The 21578-nt window shown below is 35.4% G+C and overlaps 1 protein-coding gene across 1 annotated transcript in view; it reads right to left on the bottom strand.

Moving 5' to 3' along the window:
* The window catches only part of LOC136034727 (CYFIP-related Rac1 interactor B-like), a 56404-nt gene extending 35160 nt beyond the window's left edge, over window positions 1-21244 (bottom strand). Inside the window, exons 1-3 of the mRNA XM_065716093.1 lie at window positions 21139-21244; window positions 6890-7011; window positions 2875-2977 (exon numbers count right to left, since the gene is read on the bottom strand). Of these exons, the coding sequence (XP_065572165.1) occupies window positions 2875-2977; window positions 6890-7011; window positions 21139-21220 (307 nt within the window). The 5' untranslated portion in view covers window positions 21221-21244. The remainder of the gene's footprint in view (window positions 1-2874; window positions 2978-6889; window positions 7012-21138) is intronic.
* Between the last annotated feature and the right edge of the window lie 334 nt (window positions 21245-21578).

Genomic DNA, 21578 nt, shown 5'->3' with positions numbered 1-21578 from the left:
ATATGTTCTCTCACTTGATTCCTATTTTTCTTTTGTTTATTTCATTTTATGATGAATTTGCTTTTCATTTTAGCAGCAATGGCTTCTTAGAGCTTAATGGCAATTCCACTACTACTACTGTCACTCACCGCAGCTCCGACCACCTCAGGCCAATACAGCTACGCATACTCCTCCTCCATTCTAATCTATTCAAAGCCTCCCTCTTTACACCCTTCCAGGAAGTTCCTATTTATAAATTTTTACTTACAACATCCTCCCACTCCAATCGCAAACGACCTGCTTTCAGTTTAGACCTAAATGGTTGGCCGAAAAGGACAATCTTTGGCAATTTGTCATCCTTCATCTGCAAAACATGCCCTAGCAAACTCAACCTTTCTGTCACTATAGCCCTAGAAAGCGGGATTGAACCACACTTTTCATACATCCTACTGTTTGAAATACACTTAGTCAGCCAGGTACCCAAAGCAATCTGCAGGCGAATTTCTCTGGAAAACATCTGGCAAATCTTCTTCCGTTTTTTGGAGCGCTTACAATTCAGAACAATATTTGAACAATGTCATCACTGCAGCTTCCAATATTATAATCTTGATTCGCAGACTTTTCTTCCCATTCTTCCAAACTTTTTTCAACTGTGAAAAACACCCTGAGCCTTGGCTATTTGATTGATCTTGTCGTTACCCACCGTCACCTTTTCATCTTCACTTATTGCTAGCCTTACCTAGCCTAACCAAGCAGCTTAGTCTTTTTAGCATTAGCTTTCAAACCTATTCTAGCAGCCTGAACTTACATAACCTCTAAAAGTTCCTTCATTTAACTCAAACTCTCGTCAAGGATGCTTAAATCATCAGCATAATCGAAGTCCAGGAAAGATTTTATTCCACATTTGATTCCAGGATATCTCCCATTGCCTTCTTTTACTCCTTAAGACGAAGTCCATCAAAATGATAAACGGGAATAGAACACAACCTTCTTAGCTTCTGACTTGTTACAAAACCAGCAACTAGCCTCATTTCCTACCTTAACCAAAGCAGTGTTATTCTCGTCCATAGCACTTATCACTTTGATGTGTTTGTGTGCTATGCCATACAAGAATAAGACCTTCGCTAAAGCTCTTCGATCAGCTGAATCGAACGCTTGCTCATAATCTATAAAACTGAGGGCAAGAGATGTTTGGTGAATTAGGTACTTCTCAATTATTAACCTTAGGGTGAAAATTTGGCTGACACATCCTCTACCCTACCTAAAATCGCACTGTTCTCCTAAAACTTTGTCTACAGCATCTCCCAGTCTGAAAAGTATCTTCATGCTAAGTAATTTTCTTCCTCTGAGACCAGGCTAATGCCCCTATAATTACAACACTCACTCTCATCACCATTTTTATACAGGGGGTTTAAAAAGGTTTTCCCTAAAATCACTAGGAACTTCCGCTTTTTCAAAAATCATATTCATAATCTTCAGTAACTTATTTCTGACCTCATAGATCCCCTATTTAAGAAATTAACTTACCACACTATCAGCACCTGGGGCCTTATTATTTTCTTTTATCCTATTAGTACTGTTGCTAATTATTACTCACAAAATAAATCTTCCTTCCCATGCAATGTGTCACAAACTTTTTCATTGTCCTCTATATTTTTTCCTGTAACTCTATCCCACTTTTGCTTTGTCCTCTAAATCTTTTCCTGTAACCCTATCCACTAATTGTGGCCCCGTTCCTATCTTTAACTGGGACAAGTTCAGATTGACTACTCCCTCTAAATTTATGAAAATAGCAGTACAGTATTTTACTATCATGCCGATTATCTGCATCTTCTAGATACCCGGCAATTTTATCCATGGCCACAGCTTCACACCTCCTTAGTTCATATTTTAATACTTTCTCCACTAAAATTACATTCCTCTTATTTTCATGTGATCTATCACTCAGATAAATCTTGTACAAGCTCCTTCTCTTCTCTTTTAAACATAAAGCCTTTTCACTAATATTTCTAGCTGTGTTCCTAACTTTCTTTCCTAAGACACCATCAGCAACTTCACAAATTATTTTCGTCAAATTATTGCATCGATCTTCTACCCTGTCACATTTTAAACTCTCCAGTTTAGTATTCAGCTATTCCTGGGAAGTTCCTCTCAAATTCTGATCCCGGAGTCTACCAACATCATAACTTCCCGGAAGGCAGCTATTATTCCGAAATTTCAGCTTTAAATTAACCCTAGATACTACTAGATGGTGATCTTTACTTTTAACATCAATAACTGCACTCCTATATACCCTAGTATCTTATAATGATCCTGTCAGCCTTCTGTGTACATCAAAATGATCAATAAAGTTAGCTGTGTTAACATCCTATGAATACAATGAATGTCATGTTAACTTATGGACCATTTTATGATAAAAACTGTATTGGTTATAATTATATTCTTATATGTTCAAAAATGCAGCAGTCTGTAGCCATTATTGCAGACTGACTACAGACATAACTACAGACAGAACTAACATGCCTTTAAAGATTCTCACGGTTCACTTAAATTAATATGTCAAGAGTGTAAATAGGGAAAATATAGATTATGAAAAAATTCTTAACAACATTAATTGGCTAAATATACCTGAATGTTTGAGGAAATACAAAACTTATGCAGAAAAATTGAGATTTTGCTTGGAAATTTTCCATGCAAAATCCAAGCATACAACATTTTTACAACTTAAGATTTTAGAAATACCCATGACATCCAAGATAAGAGGATGCCGTGGGCCCTTCGAAAACCACGTTTTTCATCATCTTTTCTAGGCCTATTATAAAAAGAACTTAAGGCCTTTAATTTCATAAAAGTATACGGATTTTTGGGAAAAAATAAAAATTTAAATAAGCTCACCTATTTCAAGCGAAAAATCATAAAACCTCCTTAACTTCTGAACCAGAGGAAAAAGAGCTCCTTTGACTTTTTGACTAGTATCAGGCATTGGGTTAGTTATTGCCTACATAAAAGAAAGTAAAAGAATAATCTCAATCACATAAAAAATTAATAAAAACACACTAATCTAGCATTCAAAAACTCAAAATAATCCTACGCCTAATAACCTAATTTAACAAAAATAGCATGAACATTTCTGACTTGGAAATTGACAATTATTCCTAAAAGCATGTGCAATTTTACAAGCTGCATACCACACTTAGTAAATTGGGTTGAATGAGATGACAAAAAGCATGCTAAGTTGGATTTTTAAATGAAGAACAGCTGGCTTTACTGGTAGTCTTCTACAGATATTGGTTGAGTATTGATATTTTTCAACAAAAAACTGGGAAAAAACAGCATTTTGCTGCAGTACAACTTAATTCGTTAATTCAAAAGAGCAATGTTTTCGTTGCTGTTCAAATGTGTTTTTTAGGGATCTCTGACTCATTTTCGAGATTTCCAGAGAACTGTTATCGAAGCTAACAACCTGAATGAAAATTTCTATTCTCAAAACAGTTTTACATGAAAGATATTTGCCACTCCACAATTTCCTAAAAACACCTTTTTCTTTGTTTTTTATTTCGGCTACTACATATCGCGGAATATTCTTTGCTAGGTGCAGCTGCAGAAACCATTGGCATTCTTGAAACAAAAGCCTAGTAAATAACAAACCACGACCAGTAATACCAGCGATTTTACTAACTCGACAAATAGTCAGAAATAAGAATAATTATTTGAAGGATCTTGAAGTGATATTATAAGAAAAAAGTTAGCGAGTAGATATTTCTGTCTATAAATAAAATATCCAGTTTCTATAGTTTATACCTATTTTGGGATTTTCTCTATTTTAGGACAGTGCCTGAATTAATCTTCCTTTGGCCCAAAGCCGTCTTGAAAACTTCTTTGCCAGCTTCTCCAATGTCATCATTTCTTACTTTCTTTACTAATTGGGTTGTTTTTTTCCTGGCTCTTTGATTTAGTATCAACTGTAGAAGGCCCCCTTTGATAATTCTGGAAGATATCTCCCGAGGAACTGGTCCAGAATCAGCTTTCCAAAATATTTCTTCATTGGAGTCATTTTGGAACGTGGCTGCGACAGGATTAGCACATTCTTTGCTAACAGAAACATAACCTTCATGGTGAGTACTGCAGGTTTTCTGAATTTCTTGGGTTTTAGAAACCAGATTTAATCTAACTAGTTCCTTTAAATTGTCTTTGACAGCTCCTATTGTGTTGTCAATCTTTACTTTCTTTGCATTGGTTCTTTTTCCAGAGCGTTTGATTCGGTAAAAACTGTTGTAAATCCCCTTAACACCAGATAATTCTGGATGATATCCCCAATACAAATTCAGCTCGTTTAAATCCCCTGGAGACACCATACTTGTGCTACCCATGCTAAAATACTATTTTCATTGGTTGTCAAGATAAGAAACTATAAAAATCTAGTAGAAGGGTTTTAGACCATGGTATAATGATGGGCTATCTCAAAATTATCATTCTGTAGCATTTTAGTCCTGTTCGGGTCAAAACTAACGTTATGCCGCCCAAAATAGCATCAACAGTTCTTTACAACAGCACTATCTATTTTGTTACTTAAAAGTGCATTCCGATATTTATTTATTTTTAAAATGAGCCCTCTCCTCACTTCTTCAGCAACTGATCCATTACAATCCCTTCTGGAGAAAACAAAAAACAAAGAGACAAATCAGAGCTACTAGTGGAAAAATGTGATTTTCCATGTTGTACAAGGTGGGGGTTGGTAAGCCTCTGGTTAAAAGAATTCAACAATCGTCATTTCAACAAAGTATTTTTAGTTGTTTTACCTTTTGGGGGATTTCAGACTCCTTTTAGAGATGCTCGAAATGTCTTCTTGTAATTAGAAATTACAGTACAGCTGGATCTAATTGAAAATTACTATTCAGTTAAATCTAACTGATATTACTATTCAGCTGAATCTAATTGTGAACCCATTCTTTGTATTTTGGCCACTGAAGGATGTTGTTGCTCTTTACTAGGTTGCAGCTACTAGTAAAACCATGTAACTATTTCATTTTCAATTCCATATTCAGAAACCTATTTGATGACCAGTTAAAACCCACAACTTATGTTTTCTCACTCTCCTGTAAAACCTAAGTTGTGCAACCATTTCCTTTTTGTCAGCATTTAAACAAAAATAGTTTAGTATGAAACAAAGGAGTATAACACAGAGTACTTTGGACCCAGATCCTTTCTTCTCAAAGTCGAGACCCATTGTAGTAAACAATAACAGATGACATGATATTAAACCCAGTCTGACTAAACATTTAGCTTGTCTTAGGAGATTCTAGTGCCTAAGACAATAGAAAACCTGTTGACAAAGAAAAAGTAAAAATTATGAAAGATTATTTTTCTTCAATTTATGAAATTTTTCCTAAGGTTTGACGACATGCTTGCATTAAAGAGGCAGAAAATTCAAATAGCCAGAAATTGGTTCAAAATATAAGCACTAGTTTGTTCCCATGCATTCTCTACTTATGCTATATCTTTGCATCTTTGACCAGACTGACAAAAACAATGGAAAAACTGTTCCTCTTTTCTTCCATCTTTTTTAATTTTGAAATATTATTCCTTAAATCTTTACTCTTGTTTATCAATCATAAAGATTATATTAGAAGTTTGAAAATAGCCCAGCCCACTAACATACAAACAGGATACATTATCTTTGCTCTGACGCCAAGAGGAGCTAAGAAATTAAGTATAAATTCAAAATAAAATATTTTACTGCTTTACATGGTTGTTTTTTAATATTGCTTTTGAAAATGTGAATTCAGTTCTTGTTGATGAAATTTCTTTCTAATTAATGAAAAACCAAGAGTTTGGGGAAAATGGTTACAGAGTTTGGGGAAAAATTCATACAGACAAAAACAACCATGGCCTCAGAACAATGCATTAAATGTTCAAACAATCTACTTAACAGCTTCAGCCTATTTGTCATACTGGGGAACAGAAAACATTGTATTATTGTATTCTTATTGTAGTATAGACATTCAATAGTAGTATAGTAGTTGTATTGTATTGTAGTATAGTAGTAGTATTATGTCTTCTGACTGTAGCTATTATGTAGTTATTCTGACTGCAGTATTATGTCTACAAAGACTGTAGTAGTATTGTAGTATAGACATTCTTATTGTAGTTTTCTCAAGTAGGATAGTCTTTTGTGTATGATGCTATGCAAATTAAAAAAAAAATGACAAAAGTAATTGAAACAACAAGGTTATAAATTACAATTGCAAAACACCAAATGCGTTTCTGCTGTTCTGCTGTAAAACTGCCTAATTTCACTTACCAACTTTTACTTTAAATTTTGTGATGATTTTTAAGCATAAGTCACATTAATAGAATAGTTGTAAACAACGCGTTTTTATAGCCCCTTGATTGTACAATGTTTGTTCAGAAGCCCATTCATGTCGAAATATAGGTAGATCATCTTCAAACTTGTTTTTAATCAAATAAGAGATAAATCATTTTCTAAATTAAATTAAAGACTTGTATTTGTTTTAACCATATATATATATATATATATATATATATATATATATATATATATATATATATATATCAGTTCAAACATATTTCATATAATATGAAATATGTGTTTTAAACATAAAACAATAATTCATAGAGGAATTATTCAATGACAATGAAAATTTTTCTAAATAAACGCTTTGACTCTATATCTAAGACCCATCATCGCCAAAACATAAATAAACATAAAATATACTATCATATTTTTAAGCCTAAGTTAATAGTATAGAAGATACGTGGTAAAATGATCAGCATAAACTAGATGATCTAACAAGAAAGACCACATTGCCTTTCCACAATACAAACAACAAATGGTAAAACAATGACACATAATAAAACATATTTACAATTAGATAAAAAGAAATCATACATCTCTTATTTCCTTACTAGCTCCTTTGTATGACTGTAATTCTTCCAGCACAACAGTTGACCTGACTAGAACTGCTTTAACAATATTGTACACTGCTTCTTCCTCTATTGTTGGCTCAGCACCTATTAAAAACAAAGAAGACCAGTTGATGAAAGTGGATAATTTCGTTCATGAAAACAAAAATGTCCCATACCTTATAAGCAGAAACAACGTGCATGAATAAAGCTCATTTTTATTTTCCTAAAATGTACCTTAAACTGTTCCAGTAAATCAATTAAAGCCAGTATCACCTTCAGAAATAAAAAAAAACAAAAACAGAGAATTTCTTCAACTACAATAAAGATAACACCAACATCATTCTAGGAGATGGGTGTTCACAGAATCTTCTGTCTTCATGGTTGTTTCTATATTGAAAAGACCCAAAAACAAATAGGAAAGAGGCTATTCAAAGATAAATCTTCCATTATTAGAGCCAAGAGATTATGTTAAAAGCCTATAAACTTTATACTAATTTCGTCTAGCCACTTTTTATCAACCGATATTGCTTCATCCTGTTTGAAAACACCATCATAATTACTTCTGATCAAAGTTGGCAATTTTCAGGAAAGGTAGTTCAAATTAAGGAACAAATTTAAAAGAAAGTAGTCTTTAACAGGAAATATAAAATTTTCTGAAAAAAAAGTTTGTCAACAAAAGGTAAAGAGCCATATTAAATATAAATGAGAGTTGCTATACAATATGTTTGTAGTTCAGGGACCTTTGTAATATGAATCATTGCAGAAAGACATGTGGACCAATCAGGAGATCAATAGTGGGAAAATTATTAGACCTATTTAAAGTATCAGGTCAAATCTGGAAACTAAAGGGAGTAAATAGAGAAAGGCTTAAACCATTTACCAGAAGCTATTCTATACTTTTACGAGCTTTATTTTGAACATCAAAAGGACTTTCTAGGTATATTTCATAGCCTACTAATAAAAAATATTGTCTTAACACAACTCTTTCTTTAATATTATATAAAACATCATTGCAATACTATTATGTGTCTTTTTTGCTCTTTAAATGCATTTGAGTGTTATATCATTCATGTGGAAAACGTTCTTTTTCAAAATCAAGTGGTTGAAGTATAGTTGGCAGTAATTGTTTAGTTTTGTCACAAGCTGTCTAAACTAGAAAATATGCTGCAAAGTAGACCCATTTCTGGTTGACCCTTCTCCTCCATACAGCAAACTAAAAATGCATAAAGTGGGCAGGTTTTTTGAAGCCAAGGGAAAAGTTGGGGTTGCACAATATGAATGAAGTTATATTTTAAATACTAATTCCAGTTATCACTGGTAGTTTCTGTATAGTAGGAAGTCGAAAAATAATTAAAAAACTTACACATCCATTAATGTGAATATCCAAAATTGTTCACTTTCACTTTTGAGTTTAAACTAGTCATCTGTTTGAACAAAACAAACGTCCTATTTTGCTTATAGTAAAATTACGTATAGAGTGAAACAAATTAGTCCATGAGCCCTACAGGCAGCAGTTCAAGGTCTGTATTCTGATTGGTTGAATTGTTAGTTGATGTTATTCTTCATGACGTTTTATCATTGCAACCCCATTTTCAACAGAAATTGCAGATAGTCAAGGGAAGAATCTGTGGTGTTAAAAGTTCAAAGGCAGGATATTTTAGTTTTTTAAGCTTTTTTTTTTATTTTTTTGAATTACTGCATATAGCTAGATTCTGATGATTGCATATTGTTGTTATTTATTTATTTATTATTACGAATAGCAGTAAGCATCAATGCTTGTTGCAAAAACACAAAATCCCAACCCCAACCCAGTATTATCAAACCCCAACATTTCCCTTGGCTTCAAAACCCTGTCCACTTTATGCATTTTAAGTCTTGTTGGGGGGGGGGGGGGATTTTAGAAAGCTAAAAAATGAATGCACTTCTCTAATAATGACAAAGAAACAATATGCAATCACCAGAATCTTGCTATATGCAGTAACATGCATTTTAGACAGCTTGTGACAAAACAAAACAAATACCTAGTCGGTCAAAGGGTTACACATCCTGCCCTTGATCCACCAAAATAAAGTTTTTAATTATTAAGACTGTTTCTTTTTGCAAACAAGCTTGAAACTAGGTTTTATTTACTTTGTGAGTCAGCCACACAAGTATTTACAGCATGTGGATTTAATGGGTTTAATGTGTTTGTTTTACCACCACAGCCAACTGGAGGCAAAAATCTTCATTTCCTAGTAACAATGAGGGGAAATTTAAAATAGTAATTTCTTTAGGCTGTCAAAATGATATTTCAAGATTGTGCTGTCACAACAGGGCTAAAAAGCAAAATATTTAATTCTTTTTACAGTCAAAATTTTTTTTTAGTCTTGCTATAGCACTGAGGCAAAGAAATTGACATCATAACTTTTTTGGCTGTCTGTTTTGGTTTTTTAAGTTTGCCTTTTTGTGAAGCAGGGTGGTTTTACAATGTTATTGTTTTTAAGGGGATTTGTATAATAGAAAGTAAATCTAGCAAATGATGGCCACTTTATAACCTATTTAAATCTAATTAAAACTCTATATTGTATGACAAACCACTCCTATTCATCCAAAACCATTAAAATAAAGGCCATAATCCTCAGACTTCAATAAAGGTTTGTGTAAGTATATGCTTAAAAATAAGTATCTGAGGCAAAATACTCCTTCAAATGTTGCAGTAATAATTTAAGAAGAATAGATTTTTGAAAAATTGTTTATAAAAGAAGGCAAATAATTATGTGTTTATTTATTTCTTTCCAGCAGGAATAGATTGGTCTCTGAATTCTCAGTTTTGATCATGGGATGGAATTGATTTATTTTCAAACATTTAAAAATAAAAAAAAAATGATAAAAAAGGGAAAGTTACACAACTTGAATTAACCACAGAAACAGAATGCAACTGCAATTGTTTCTAGTACTTCAGAATTTCTCACCTTCTCAATACCAACGAGTCACAAACTATAGTTATGTTTTTGTATAGGGGTTGAATATGTTTGTCCATAAAATTTTCCAAACTGCTGAGGATTTTTATACTTATTTTGATACATGCCATCAATCATGTTTCCATGATGAGTTGTTTATAAGTCAGAATTTTTACAGAACAATTCTCTTACCTAATCTGAGTTAATTTCCTAAATCTGAGTCAAATTTCAGATTTGTATTTTTGTGCTCAACAGACCTATCAAGATTTAAACATTTGAATTGAAAATCTGAAAATATCAAAATTAAAAACAAAATTAACTAGAAATCTCCACATCTTGAAACCCTGAGAATTTAGATCACCCACCTATACCTATCAAATACAAAGATAATAAACACATAATTATTTGTATTTTGACTCATATACTTAGTTTGATGCACATACCTACATACATCTTTAATAGAATTCCTATTTTTCTGATGATTTTGGTCTTTATTCAAATATTTTAGGATGAATAAAAGAGGAACTACCAATGAAGAGCTCTAAGCTGACAGGACTGGTCTTTATAGACGTTCACCAAAATATCAAGGTAGACATCAATCATGTAGTAAACAGATATGATGGGAGTAGAAATAGAGGAATAGATATTTTCTTATACAATTACTGATTCTGTAATTTAAGCAAAATATATTCAACTTTAAAAAGTAAAAAGATGCACAATTGTAGAATACTCGCCTTGCTTTGCTTGCATTAGTGTCTTATTTACAGTGTGCCTTTATTGATTCTTCCTTGCGTGAGTGATTTCTTGCTTGCTTGTACATATTGCTTTTTCTTTTATAGGTGCTGGGGTTATGATAAACAATTAAACTTCTAAATGGTGTCAGAAGTAACCAAGTAAAGTTGGATTCAGTTCGTTGCTCAACACCAACAATCAACAGGAGTTCCCAAAACTTGAAACATGTATGGAATAGATTTAAGCAGCATGCAAAATTAATTAATCAACACTCACTCTCACTACTGCCATTAACACAAACCAAGCAATGGAAGAAACCCAAGCACAACTACTAACTATGAATGAAGCTGAGTACAGACAGCTATCAGACAAGAAGTCAATGCAGTAAACAAATATCTTGAATGTTATATGTGTGGTGGACAATATTTCCATGGACACAAGTGCCCCGCAAAGGGAAAAACATGCTCCAATTGCGGTAAGATCAACCACTATGCTAGAGTTTGCAAGAGTAAAACAGTTCACCAGCCAGAAATTGCAGGAACAAGCTCTGGTTCTCAGGCTACACATGCATTAGACTTCTCCCCTAGCTCTGGAAGTGAGTTGTACATTGATTCAATTCATTCAATGAAACAAACCAAAGACCATCACATTGATATGTACTTCAGTACACAAAAGAAGTACATCAGCTTCAAGCTTGATACAGGAGCAGATGCCGGATGCCAATATACTTCCATTAAAGAATATGAGAGATTATGTCCCTGTCCCACACTAAACAAAACCAACAGTATCCTGGCAAGCTACACCAATGGGAAATTGAACGTATATGGAGTGTGTGAAGCTGAAATACAATACAAAGATAGGCCTGGACAGAAACACAAATTCTTTGTGAACAACACTCAGAAAGTGCCAATAATTAGTAGGCAAACCAGTGTTGATCTTGGTCCTGTCAAATTCATATTTGATGTGCTAACAATGCAACCTACCCCTGATCAAATCAAGATCATGATAAACTAATATGCTGATGTCTTTGAGGGTATTGGCCACATTCCTGGCATGTGTAAGCTGACGCTGAAGGAAGGAGCGATTCCTACAGTTCAACCCCCAAAATGTGTACCATTTGCATTGGAGAAGAGAATAAAGGCTGAGCTCAATCACCTGGAACAGATGAAAATCATTGAGAAAGTTACAAAGCCTACTGACTGGGTTAATTATGTTGTAATAGTGGAGAAAGCAAATGGGAACCTAAGGATATGTCTCGACCCTGTGGACCTGAACAAGAACCACATTATCCAATCCCAATGTTCAAGAGCATCACCCAGAGGTGTGCTGGAGCTAAGATTTTCTCCAAACTTGATGCTACTAGTGGATTCTGGTCAATGATGGTTGATGACAAATCATCTGACTTGACAACTTTTAACACCATCTATGGTTGTTACAAATTCAAAAGGTACCCCTTTGGCCTCAACTCAGCACAAGACGATTTTCAGAGAAAAATGGAAGAGGCTTTTGAAAACCCCAATCTGGGCCTAATAGTTGATGACATAGTCATTTTTGGTGCTGACGACAGTGAACACTATGAAAGACTCAAAGCAGTGCTGGAACGTGTGCATGAGAAAAATGTGAAGTTTAACCAAGAGGAATGTGTGTTTGGTGCAAAGAGTATCCCATACTTTGGGCATCTTCTGACCTTGCATGAAATAAAGCCTGATACTGAAAAAACTCAGGCTATTACAGAAATGCCACTGCCTGAAAACAGCAAGCAGCTTCAAAACTTCTAGGCATGCTGAACTACTTGTCAAGGTACATACCAAACTTGTCCTCATTAAACAAAAGCCTAAGAGAGCTAGCATGCATTTTGTATTTAAATGGAAACCAGTTCATGAAAAGGGACTTGTAAAGATAAAATCAGCACTTTGCAGCAACTTAGCATACTTTGACCCAAAGTGCAAAAACATAGAGATAAAAGTAGATGCATCAAAGCATGGTCTAGGTGCAGTAGTAGCAGTTGACAATAATGTTGTTGCTTTTGGCTCACATTCAATGAGTGAAACCGAGCAGCAGTATTCACAGATAGAGAAGGAACTGCTTGCAGTTGTGTTTGGATGCAAGCATTTCCACCAGTATATATATATATGGCAGAACCATAACAGTAACAACAGACCACAAACCTTTAGAAAGCATCCTTGTAAAACCAATATCCAAAGCACTGCCGCAGCTACAGCAGATGATACTATCAATACAGCCATATAGTTTGAAATTTGTATACAGACCAGGTTCTGAAATTCCTGTGGCTGACAATCTGTCAAGGTTGCACACACCTGACCTTGACAATGAAAACAAGAAACAAGCAGAGTTCTTTGTCCATACACTCTTGAATAACTTACCAATATATGACAGGAAAATGGAAAAAATCAGGAAGGCAACCTGTACTGAATTAAGCCAGACTATACTTGATGGATGGCCCCTATCTTGCTGACAGTGTGAATCCAGCTGTTTGACTTTCTCAGGGTTCGGACAGGTCGGTTCGTTTCAAATTATAGAATCTGTCCTATTTATATAGGATTTCCCGGGCCCAAATATAGGATTCGGAAGTCTTCGGGATCAGATCGGTGGTAGATGGCGTGGGATACCTGGTCACGTAAATTCGTCATTTCCCGAGTTTCTGCATATTTTTTTTTTAATCAGATACACATACTGTGCCAACGATTGACTGGTCCAGGTAAAATGCCTGGAATCACTCTTGCTGCTTCTTGGGCATCAGTTTCGATATGAGGTGAGAATTTCTCTTTGCAAGAGACTGCTCTATTCTCACAGATTCCATCATCTGCTCTCTTTCACTTGTTCTGGACTTCACAGCTCCTTTGAGCAAAGAAACAGCTAGGGCAATGTCTATAGAACTCTTGGACTCAGCAGCCTTCTTCATTCTATCGTTCACTTTTTGAAGTAGAGCATCAGCTACTGTTCTCTTTGCTCTAAGTTTTTCTTTTCGCTTTCCAGGTCTTCTATTCCTTTCTATTTGTCGTGGACCTCCTGCAGCTTCCACTTGTTGTCCTCTTCAAAAGCTCCTTTCTTGGATAGCTCTTCTTTTTTCTTTTCATGCAGATACTGTTGATACCGAGACCGTGCAGAACGTGCAAGATTTAACAGTTCTTTTGTAATAACAAACTGTTCTGGTTTTCCTCCATAAAGTCTCAACATGTCATGTACCATGAGTCTTGCATCCAGAACGCGTTCAGACATTAATGCCTGGTCTTCACCAAGAATCCTACCAGAACGCGAGAGCCCACGCTCAACATCTGCGCTGCCAGGCGATAACGTCAGCATCGCTTTGATAAGCTTGGTAAGTTCGGGGTACGTGCTGTCCCCATGATCATTCACCAGTCCAAAGTAATGGCTCCAAAAATGATCGATCCGAGTAATGTCCTCACGGGGTCCAGTTTCCGTTCGCAAAAGCAGCCACTCAGCCTGGGCAACGTCTGAGCTTGCTCCAATCGCAATCTCGCGTGCCACAGCCGCTATGTCTGCAATGCTTCTTGAATCCTTCATGTTCATTGGACTCAAAAAGCGTAAACCCTCTAGAAAACCATCCTTTTCCAGAGGACATTTGTTCAAAACAAGGCGAATGCCCGCAATAAAATGTTTTTGTACATTGACATAGAAAATGGCCTTGTCTTTCAGTGTTGCTTTCTCACGGAAAGCTCGTTCCACATTTTCTGAAACTATGGGCTTTTCTGAAATTTTTTCAGCAAGGTTCAACATTTCTGGTGAGAAATTTTCAATCTCGGTCACGAAATCTGGAGTACAGACCCATCCGCAAAGCGTCACAACTAGTCTTTTGATCTCTGAGTTCAGAACATGAATGAGAGGCTCTTCTTTCTGGAACAGTTGGGTGAAACTTATGAACAGTTCTGCTAAGGCTAGAACAAACTCGAGTTGGGCCTTCATGGTAGCACTTCTGATATAAGCCACAATCTTCAGAAATTTGGGAGTGGACGGAAGTTTCTTCGGTTTATTCTCTCTCGGCATGAAGTTCAGGAAGTACTCTAAGATTGCCGGCAACTGCTGCATGATTCTAGCAAGGGCACGTCCGATCGTCAGCCAGCGGCTTAGGATATGCTATGAGAAAGCATTCTCTGGCACTCTTACTTTCATTTGGCACTTTTAATAGTCTTCACAACATGAAGGCCAGCCGTCAAAAAATGAATGCACAAGAATAACAAAGTCGGAACTTTCTTCTCCAAACACCTGAAGACCTTTCAAGGAAGCGTTATGGATTATATGGATGTTTCAAGTAGCAATATTCAACATTCCCTTTCCCGTCACTTTCTTTTTTTTGGCATTGAAATTGTTCCAAACGCTTTTGTTGACGTTTGGTCCATCACTTCCAAGCGTTACCAGTTTTTCAAGTGGCAGCTGATTCTGCTCAATGGCTGACATAATCTTCCTACAGAGATCATCACTTGTCGCATGGCCCATAAAACTTGTGCATAAAAGTCTGCTCTGGATTTCGTTTCCATATGAGGACCAATATCGAACACGTATTCATACCAGCGTTGTTGGTTGTCTCGTGATATTCTAGTACAGGATATGACTGAATGTCCTTCACAAGCATTTGCTTACAGTAAGGATGCAGCGCATTAGTGATCAGATACATGAGTCTCTTTGCACATAGGGGCATTTCGTCAGAGATCTTAACGGGGAACATCACATGGAAGGTTGCAACAATATGGTCTGAAGAGTTAGCAGACATGGAACTCTGTACCATCTGAAGTGCCCATATTAACTCAGCTTTATAAGCGGCATCACGCTCACAAAACATGTTTGTACCAACTAACGGTTTATCCTTGGTTGTTTCATCAACTCGAGATTGTCCATCAGGTGAAGCTATAGTGGATGCAGTTAAGCAGTAACTGCGGCTTTGTGTTCTGCAGATCACATATGTTGGTTTACCCCTGAGCAATCCCAGCTGTGCAAGCAAAATTTTTCAAGCAGAGTTTGCAAAAGAACGAGCACTGGTTGTTCCCAGTCTTACACCATTCGCCAATGATTATAAGCATCCTTCAAAAGAAATGTACCTCACTTCTTGCATCCTTTCTACCTGCCTATTTCGTCTTAGATGTGGCCATGCAAAGACAAAATCAACACTATTCCAGTGGAAAATGGCTCCATCCCCCAACTGTGACACATGTGGAGTGTATGAAGATATACGTCACATCATCTTTAACTGTAGAAAATATGAAAAAGAGAGAGAAGTACTAAGAAATTGCTGTGAGAAGGCATTTAATGCATTCACAATGTGTTCTATTCTGGGACATCACACATCTCCTCCTTGGGCTAAAAAACTAAGCACAAACCTATTAGGTAGATTTATTAAGACTACTGGTTTGGTTCATTCCCTTTTTTTTTTTTTTTTTTTTTTTTTTTTTTTTTTTTTTTTTTTTTTTTTTTTTTTTTTTTTTTGTATCACCTATTTAATAGGATTTTTAGAATTGACCTATTTATCATTTTAGATATATTTTATCGGCATTTCTATTATTGTGTTGTACATGTATTTTAATTGCTGTTTGACAATGCATAGTTGCAGTATTTTGATTCCTGTTTTTCAACGCAGGCAGTTGCTGCAGGCAAATGACCTCCCTCCATTAGCAAGTTAAGTGATACTGTTCTGGTTCAGTAAATACTGACTGAAGTGACACCCAGGCAAGCTAGTGATTACAGAAGGCACAGAAAAACTGAGTGATATGAACGCATATGACCTATTAGTCAAACGTGTCAAACCCCAAACACCAACAACCATTCGCCAATCTTTCTACCACTGCAATCCCTCTTAGCAAGCCATGAACTTTTAAACTTGGTGGGCCCCATACTTAACCAAGCATCACCTGCAAAATGGCATCCCAAGATTAAAAGACCATAAAAAGAAAAAATATACATATGTCCAGAACTGGGCTGTATTTGCATCCTCCTTTGAATAGCATTCAGGCAGGAAACGCATAAGCTGCAAGAACTCCAATCTCATTAAGCAGATACTGCTAGCCTGTATACTGATCTCTGCTCATTTTGGACAGGCCCAACATGACAAAAAGCAGAACATAGGCTATTAAGTCAACACAACAGCATAGCCCAGGCAGAAGCAGCTTACTAAGCCCAATACAAAACATTAGTTAAGTTCAAACAGCTTAGTAATTAAGACATTAGTTAAGTTCAAACAGCTCAGTAATTAATATTAGTTAAGTTCAAACAGTTGTAATTAATTATCAATCTACACCAAAAGACAGCAGAGTCTACAACAAAGTCAAAAGCAAAAAGAAAAGCACATCTTGGCTTACTTAAAGAGAAGTGAAAATTGCAAATCATGAGCAATGTTGTTAGTGCTCTTCAGCCGAAAATATAGGAATAATAGGATTTTAGCCAAAATATAGGCATTTTATAGGAGTGCATTAGAATATAGGAATTTATAGGCGAGTCTGAACGCTGCTTTCTGGAACCACAGAGACGAACTTGTAGTCAACCAAAGCATAATCTTGAGGAGGAAAAGAGATGTAGTGCCCCATCCATGCAGCATGATATCCTACAACAACTACATGTATCACATCTTGGCATCACCGAAACCAAGCAGTGCACTAGGACTGTCATATTCTTGCCTGGTATCACAAAAGATATTGCTTCCTATATATCACAGGGTGATGCTTGCAATGCCTTTCATGACAGGCAGCAACAAGAGCTGCTTATATACTCAGAGATCCCACAGCTGCCATGAGAACACATTGCCATTGACAGGCAAAATTACCAATATCTTATCACTGTTGACTACTATAGCCAATTCTTTAAGCTCAACTCATTGACATCATCAGCTTTCAATGTGAAACTAAAGAGCCAATTTAGTCGCCATGGAATACCAAAACTACTCACATCTGATAATGCTCTGAATTTTCTGTCATCAGAATTTGATCAATTTGCCAAATTATAGGACTTTAGCCACAAAATGAGCAGTCCAAAATACCCACAAGCAAATGTACTTGTTGAAAAGACAGTCTAAACTGCCAAAAAGCTTGTGTCAAAGGCACTAGAGGACAAATTGGATCCATACTTAGCAATCCTTGAATATCAAAACACACCAACTGATGATGATCACCACTCACCTGCAGAATTGCTGATGAGTCACCAGCTTTGTTACATACTAACAGTGACTTCATCACAACCCTTGAACCAAAAATAGTGCCTTACTTGTTGTTTGAATTCAACCAACAAAAGAAATAAGGATTTCAGAAATCTGACTGAACAGCAAAATCATTGACTGCATTGAAGGAAGGGCAACCAGTTTGGGTAAAACTTAGTGACAAAAAGAGGTGGGAAAGAGCATTGCTAATCAAAGTTTTTAGAGATGCTCCCTGCTCATATCTGGTGAAGACTCAAAATGGCTCAACTTACCAGAGGAACCAACAACACATCAGGCCCCAAATGATGATCCTCTAGGGACCAAAACAGATAATACTCTTCAATTTTCAGCAAGACCCACCTTTGATGGTCCATCATTTGGAGCTGGAAACATCTTGCCATTTGGAAACCCAACTTCACCATGGGCACTCTTGGATCTGTCATCTCCAGAGTAAGCATTCATGTCTCCTCTTGCCCTTAGAACTCCAGGGCCTATTACCATACCTCCACAGAGCAGAGAGGATGTCTCTACCCAGATGTCAAGAGATACCAGATACACCACTCATTCTGGTTGGTTAGTCAAACCTGTCATTCCCTTGGATCTTTGAAGTAGTATCTTACATAGAAGAGGAGATGTAGAATACTCACCTTGCTTTGCTTGTATTAGTGTCTTATTTATGTGTACCTTTATTGGTTCTTCTTTGCATGAGTGATTGGTTGCTTGCTTGTACATATTTCTTTGTCTTTTATAGGTGCTTGGGTTATAATAAATGGTAAATTTATAGCAAACAGTATTACTGGCTTTCATATAAAGTGAATATACCACTCAATGCCTTTTTTTATGCTCTTTACAAATATAATAATTGCTTCTACCGGAAATTCAGATTTAAGCACTTTTTGACCTCTCAAAAATGACCTAAATATGGGGTATAAAAAAGGCTTAAAACATTGGTCTCAAACTTTATAACATTGGACTCAAACTTACTGTTTCATTATAAATCCATCTTTTTAATTTTATATTATCCACAAGCACTGATTTTCCACAATTAAATTGGATAAATAAATTTTACCAATGTTATGGCGTTTTCTTCTTCCTTGTTGCCGAAATTCCAATTAAAGCATGCGTTTTCTTTTTTTTACAAAATAATAGGATATTTGAAATTGCAAATCTGTAATAGTTTAGAAACAAATTTGGGCTATATATTTGCACATCAGGGAGGTGGGGGTAAAGCATAGCATATATTAAATAGGTAAACTAACCATTGCTGTATTTAATATAGTTAAATTTATAGCAAACAGTATAACTGGCATTTGTAATAGCCAGCTTTCATATTTTTGACCAAAAAGGCATGCATTTATTCAAATTTGATGTCAAGGAAGAAGGAAATGTCATAAAATTGGAAAAATTAATATTGGAAAATCAGCACTTGTGGATTATATAACATTGAAAAAAATGGATCTATAATACACAGTGAGTTTGAGATCAATGTTATAAGGTGTTTAAGGTTTGAGACCAATTTTCTTAGCCTTTTTTATACCCTGTATTTAGGTCATTTTTAAGAGGTCAAAAAGTGCTTAAATCTGAATTTCTGATAGAAGCAATTATTATATTTGTAAAGAGCATAAAAAAAGGCATCAAGTGGTATATTCACTTTATACAAAAGCCAGTAATACTGTTTGCTATAAATTAACCTAATAAACAATTAAATTTCTACAACAATGTTGTTATTAAAAGTAAAATTTTGATTAGAAAATTTTTTAAGATTTTGTCAAAGTTGACACTTTTTATTAAAATACTATTTTTAAAAAGAAACAGTGATTAGTTAAAACTTTATTGGGTAAAATTGGTGCAAACAGTATTACTGGCTTTCATATAAAGTGAATATACCACTCAATCCTTTTTTTAATGCTGTTTACAAATATAATAATTTCTTCTGCTGCAAATTCAGATTTAAGCACTTTTTGACCTCTTAAAAATGACTTATATATGGGGTCATTACAAATCTGTAATAGTTTAGAAACAAATTTGGTGCAACAGCACAAACACATAAAAAAAAACAAAAAAATACAGCAATGGTTAGTTTACATATTTAATATATGCTATGCTTTAACCTCACCCCCCCCACCCCTGATGTGTAAATATATAGCCCAAATTTGTTTCTAAACTATTACAGATTTGTAGCGAACCCATATATAGATCATTTTTAAGAAGTCAAAAAGTATTTAAATATGAATTTGTGGTAGAAGCAATTATTATATTTGAAAACAGCATTAAAAAAGGGCATCAAGTGGTATATTCACTTTATATGAAAGCCAGTAATACTGTTTGCACCAATTTTACCCTTTATTGTCTATACTTAAAACCCTTGTTTTAAATGTCTTCTATGAATTTCTATCTCTTCATTCTGTTTTTGTTACCCCCCTAAAAGAACTGGTATTTAATGTTTGATATATTGTTTACAAATATACAAGTTGTCTTTGTATTCATTTCCTAGTATTCATCATTATCATATGTTACTACACAATGCCACAAAGTTAGGTGGCATGCTAAATGGTTTGACCTATATGAATTGTCACAAAGAGTGCATGACCCCAAAAGATTGTTCAAGACCTTTTTTTTACAATAAAAACTTTAACTCACTTGCTATAGTGGTCAGAAATGCAAAGGCAAAAAATTATGCAGAATACATTAAATATCATATTGTCTTATAGATGGTGAACAGCTTTTTATTTTTTATGGCAGGGTGTTTTTTTAACTTTCTATTTTTGTATCAATATCTTTATACCATTTTAATTACAAATTTAGGTTATTGGAACTTGAACCCTCACCAGATTTTAGATTAAATTTATGACCATTTTGGCTACCAACTTATTACACATAGCCTAGGCTAATTGTTGAGGTTCCCTTTTAATTGTGGGTATTTCTTTGTCTGCAAGTTTATTGAAGTGGCCAATTATGTCTGCCCCCCTCCCTTCAGAAAATCCTGGATCCATCCTGGGCCAACACCCCATAGTTAGAATCACTACCCCAGACTAAGTAGGTTTTGGTACAAGTATTTTGCAAAACTGATGTACTGGAACTATTTTAGGGCAAGATTGGGCAATTATAAGAGAATAGAATAGGCTAGGCCTACTCACTTTCAAAACTAAAAGGTCATTTTCAGGGGGTGAGAAACACATGGCCTCTTGCACTTATTGAGAATCATCTTTTATAGAGACATTGACGAACCTTCCATATAATTTTTCACAAGGATTAAGTGAGCCGTAAGCAATTTAAATTTCAAATAGGCTAGGTTTAGCCTATCTAATCAAAATTAGGGTGGGGCTTCTCTGACCTACAGAATTGTTGTCCTAGGATTCTTTCAAGGCCAACTTGATTAAAATTATTTAAAGAAAATCTCACTCTCAAAATCTAAGAAGAGGTCATTTTTAGGAGGCGAGAAACACCCATCTTCTGGAGCCAACAACCTTAACAAGTTCCCCATGTCACAATTTTTCAAATTTTCCGAATTGTAGGCAAGACTGCCGGTTTAAATCAAGCTTATTAAACTGCCGAACAAAAGTACTTCCACTTGAAATTAATATTCGTCAGTAAAGATACAAGGTATATTTTCAGGTGTGCGTGTAACTGAAGTCTGAACCCATTTAACTGAACCCCCTTGCGGCTGAATCTCCGTTTCGATAAACCCTTATATAACTGAACCCCCGTGTAGCTGAACCGCTGTGTAACTGAGCTTCGGGCAACTGATCAAACGAACCACCGAACAACTGAAACTGCGTGCAACTAAACCCTCAGGTAACCGAAACCTCGTGCAATTGAACCCTTGGACTTAGTTTTTTAGT

The sequence above is a fragment of the Artemia franciscana genome, chromosome 13 (assembly GCF_032884065.1).
Source record: "Artemia franciscana chromosome 13, ASM3288406v1, whole genome shotgun sequence".
NCBI lineage: Eukaryota > Metazoa > Arthropoda > Branchiopoda > Anostraca > Artemiidae > Artemia > Artemia franciscana.
This window is presented reverse-complemented; position numbering and strand designations above follow the sequence as displayed.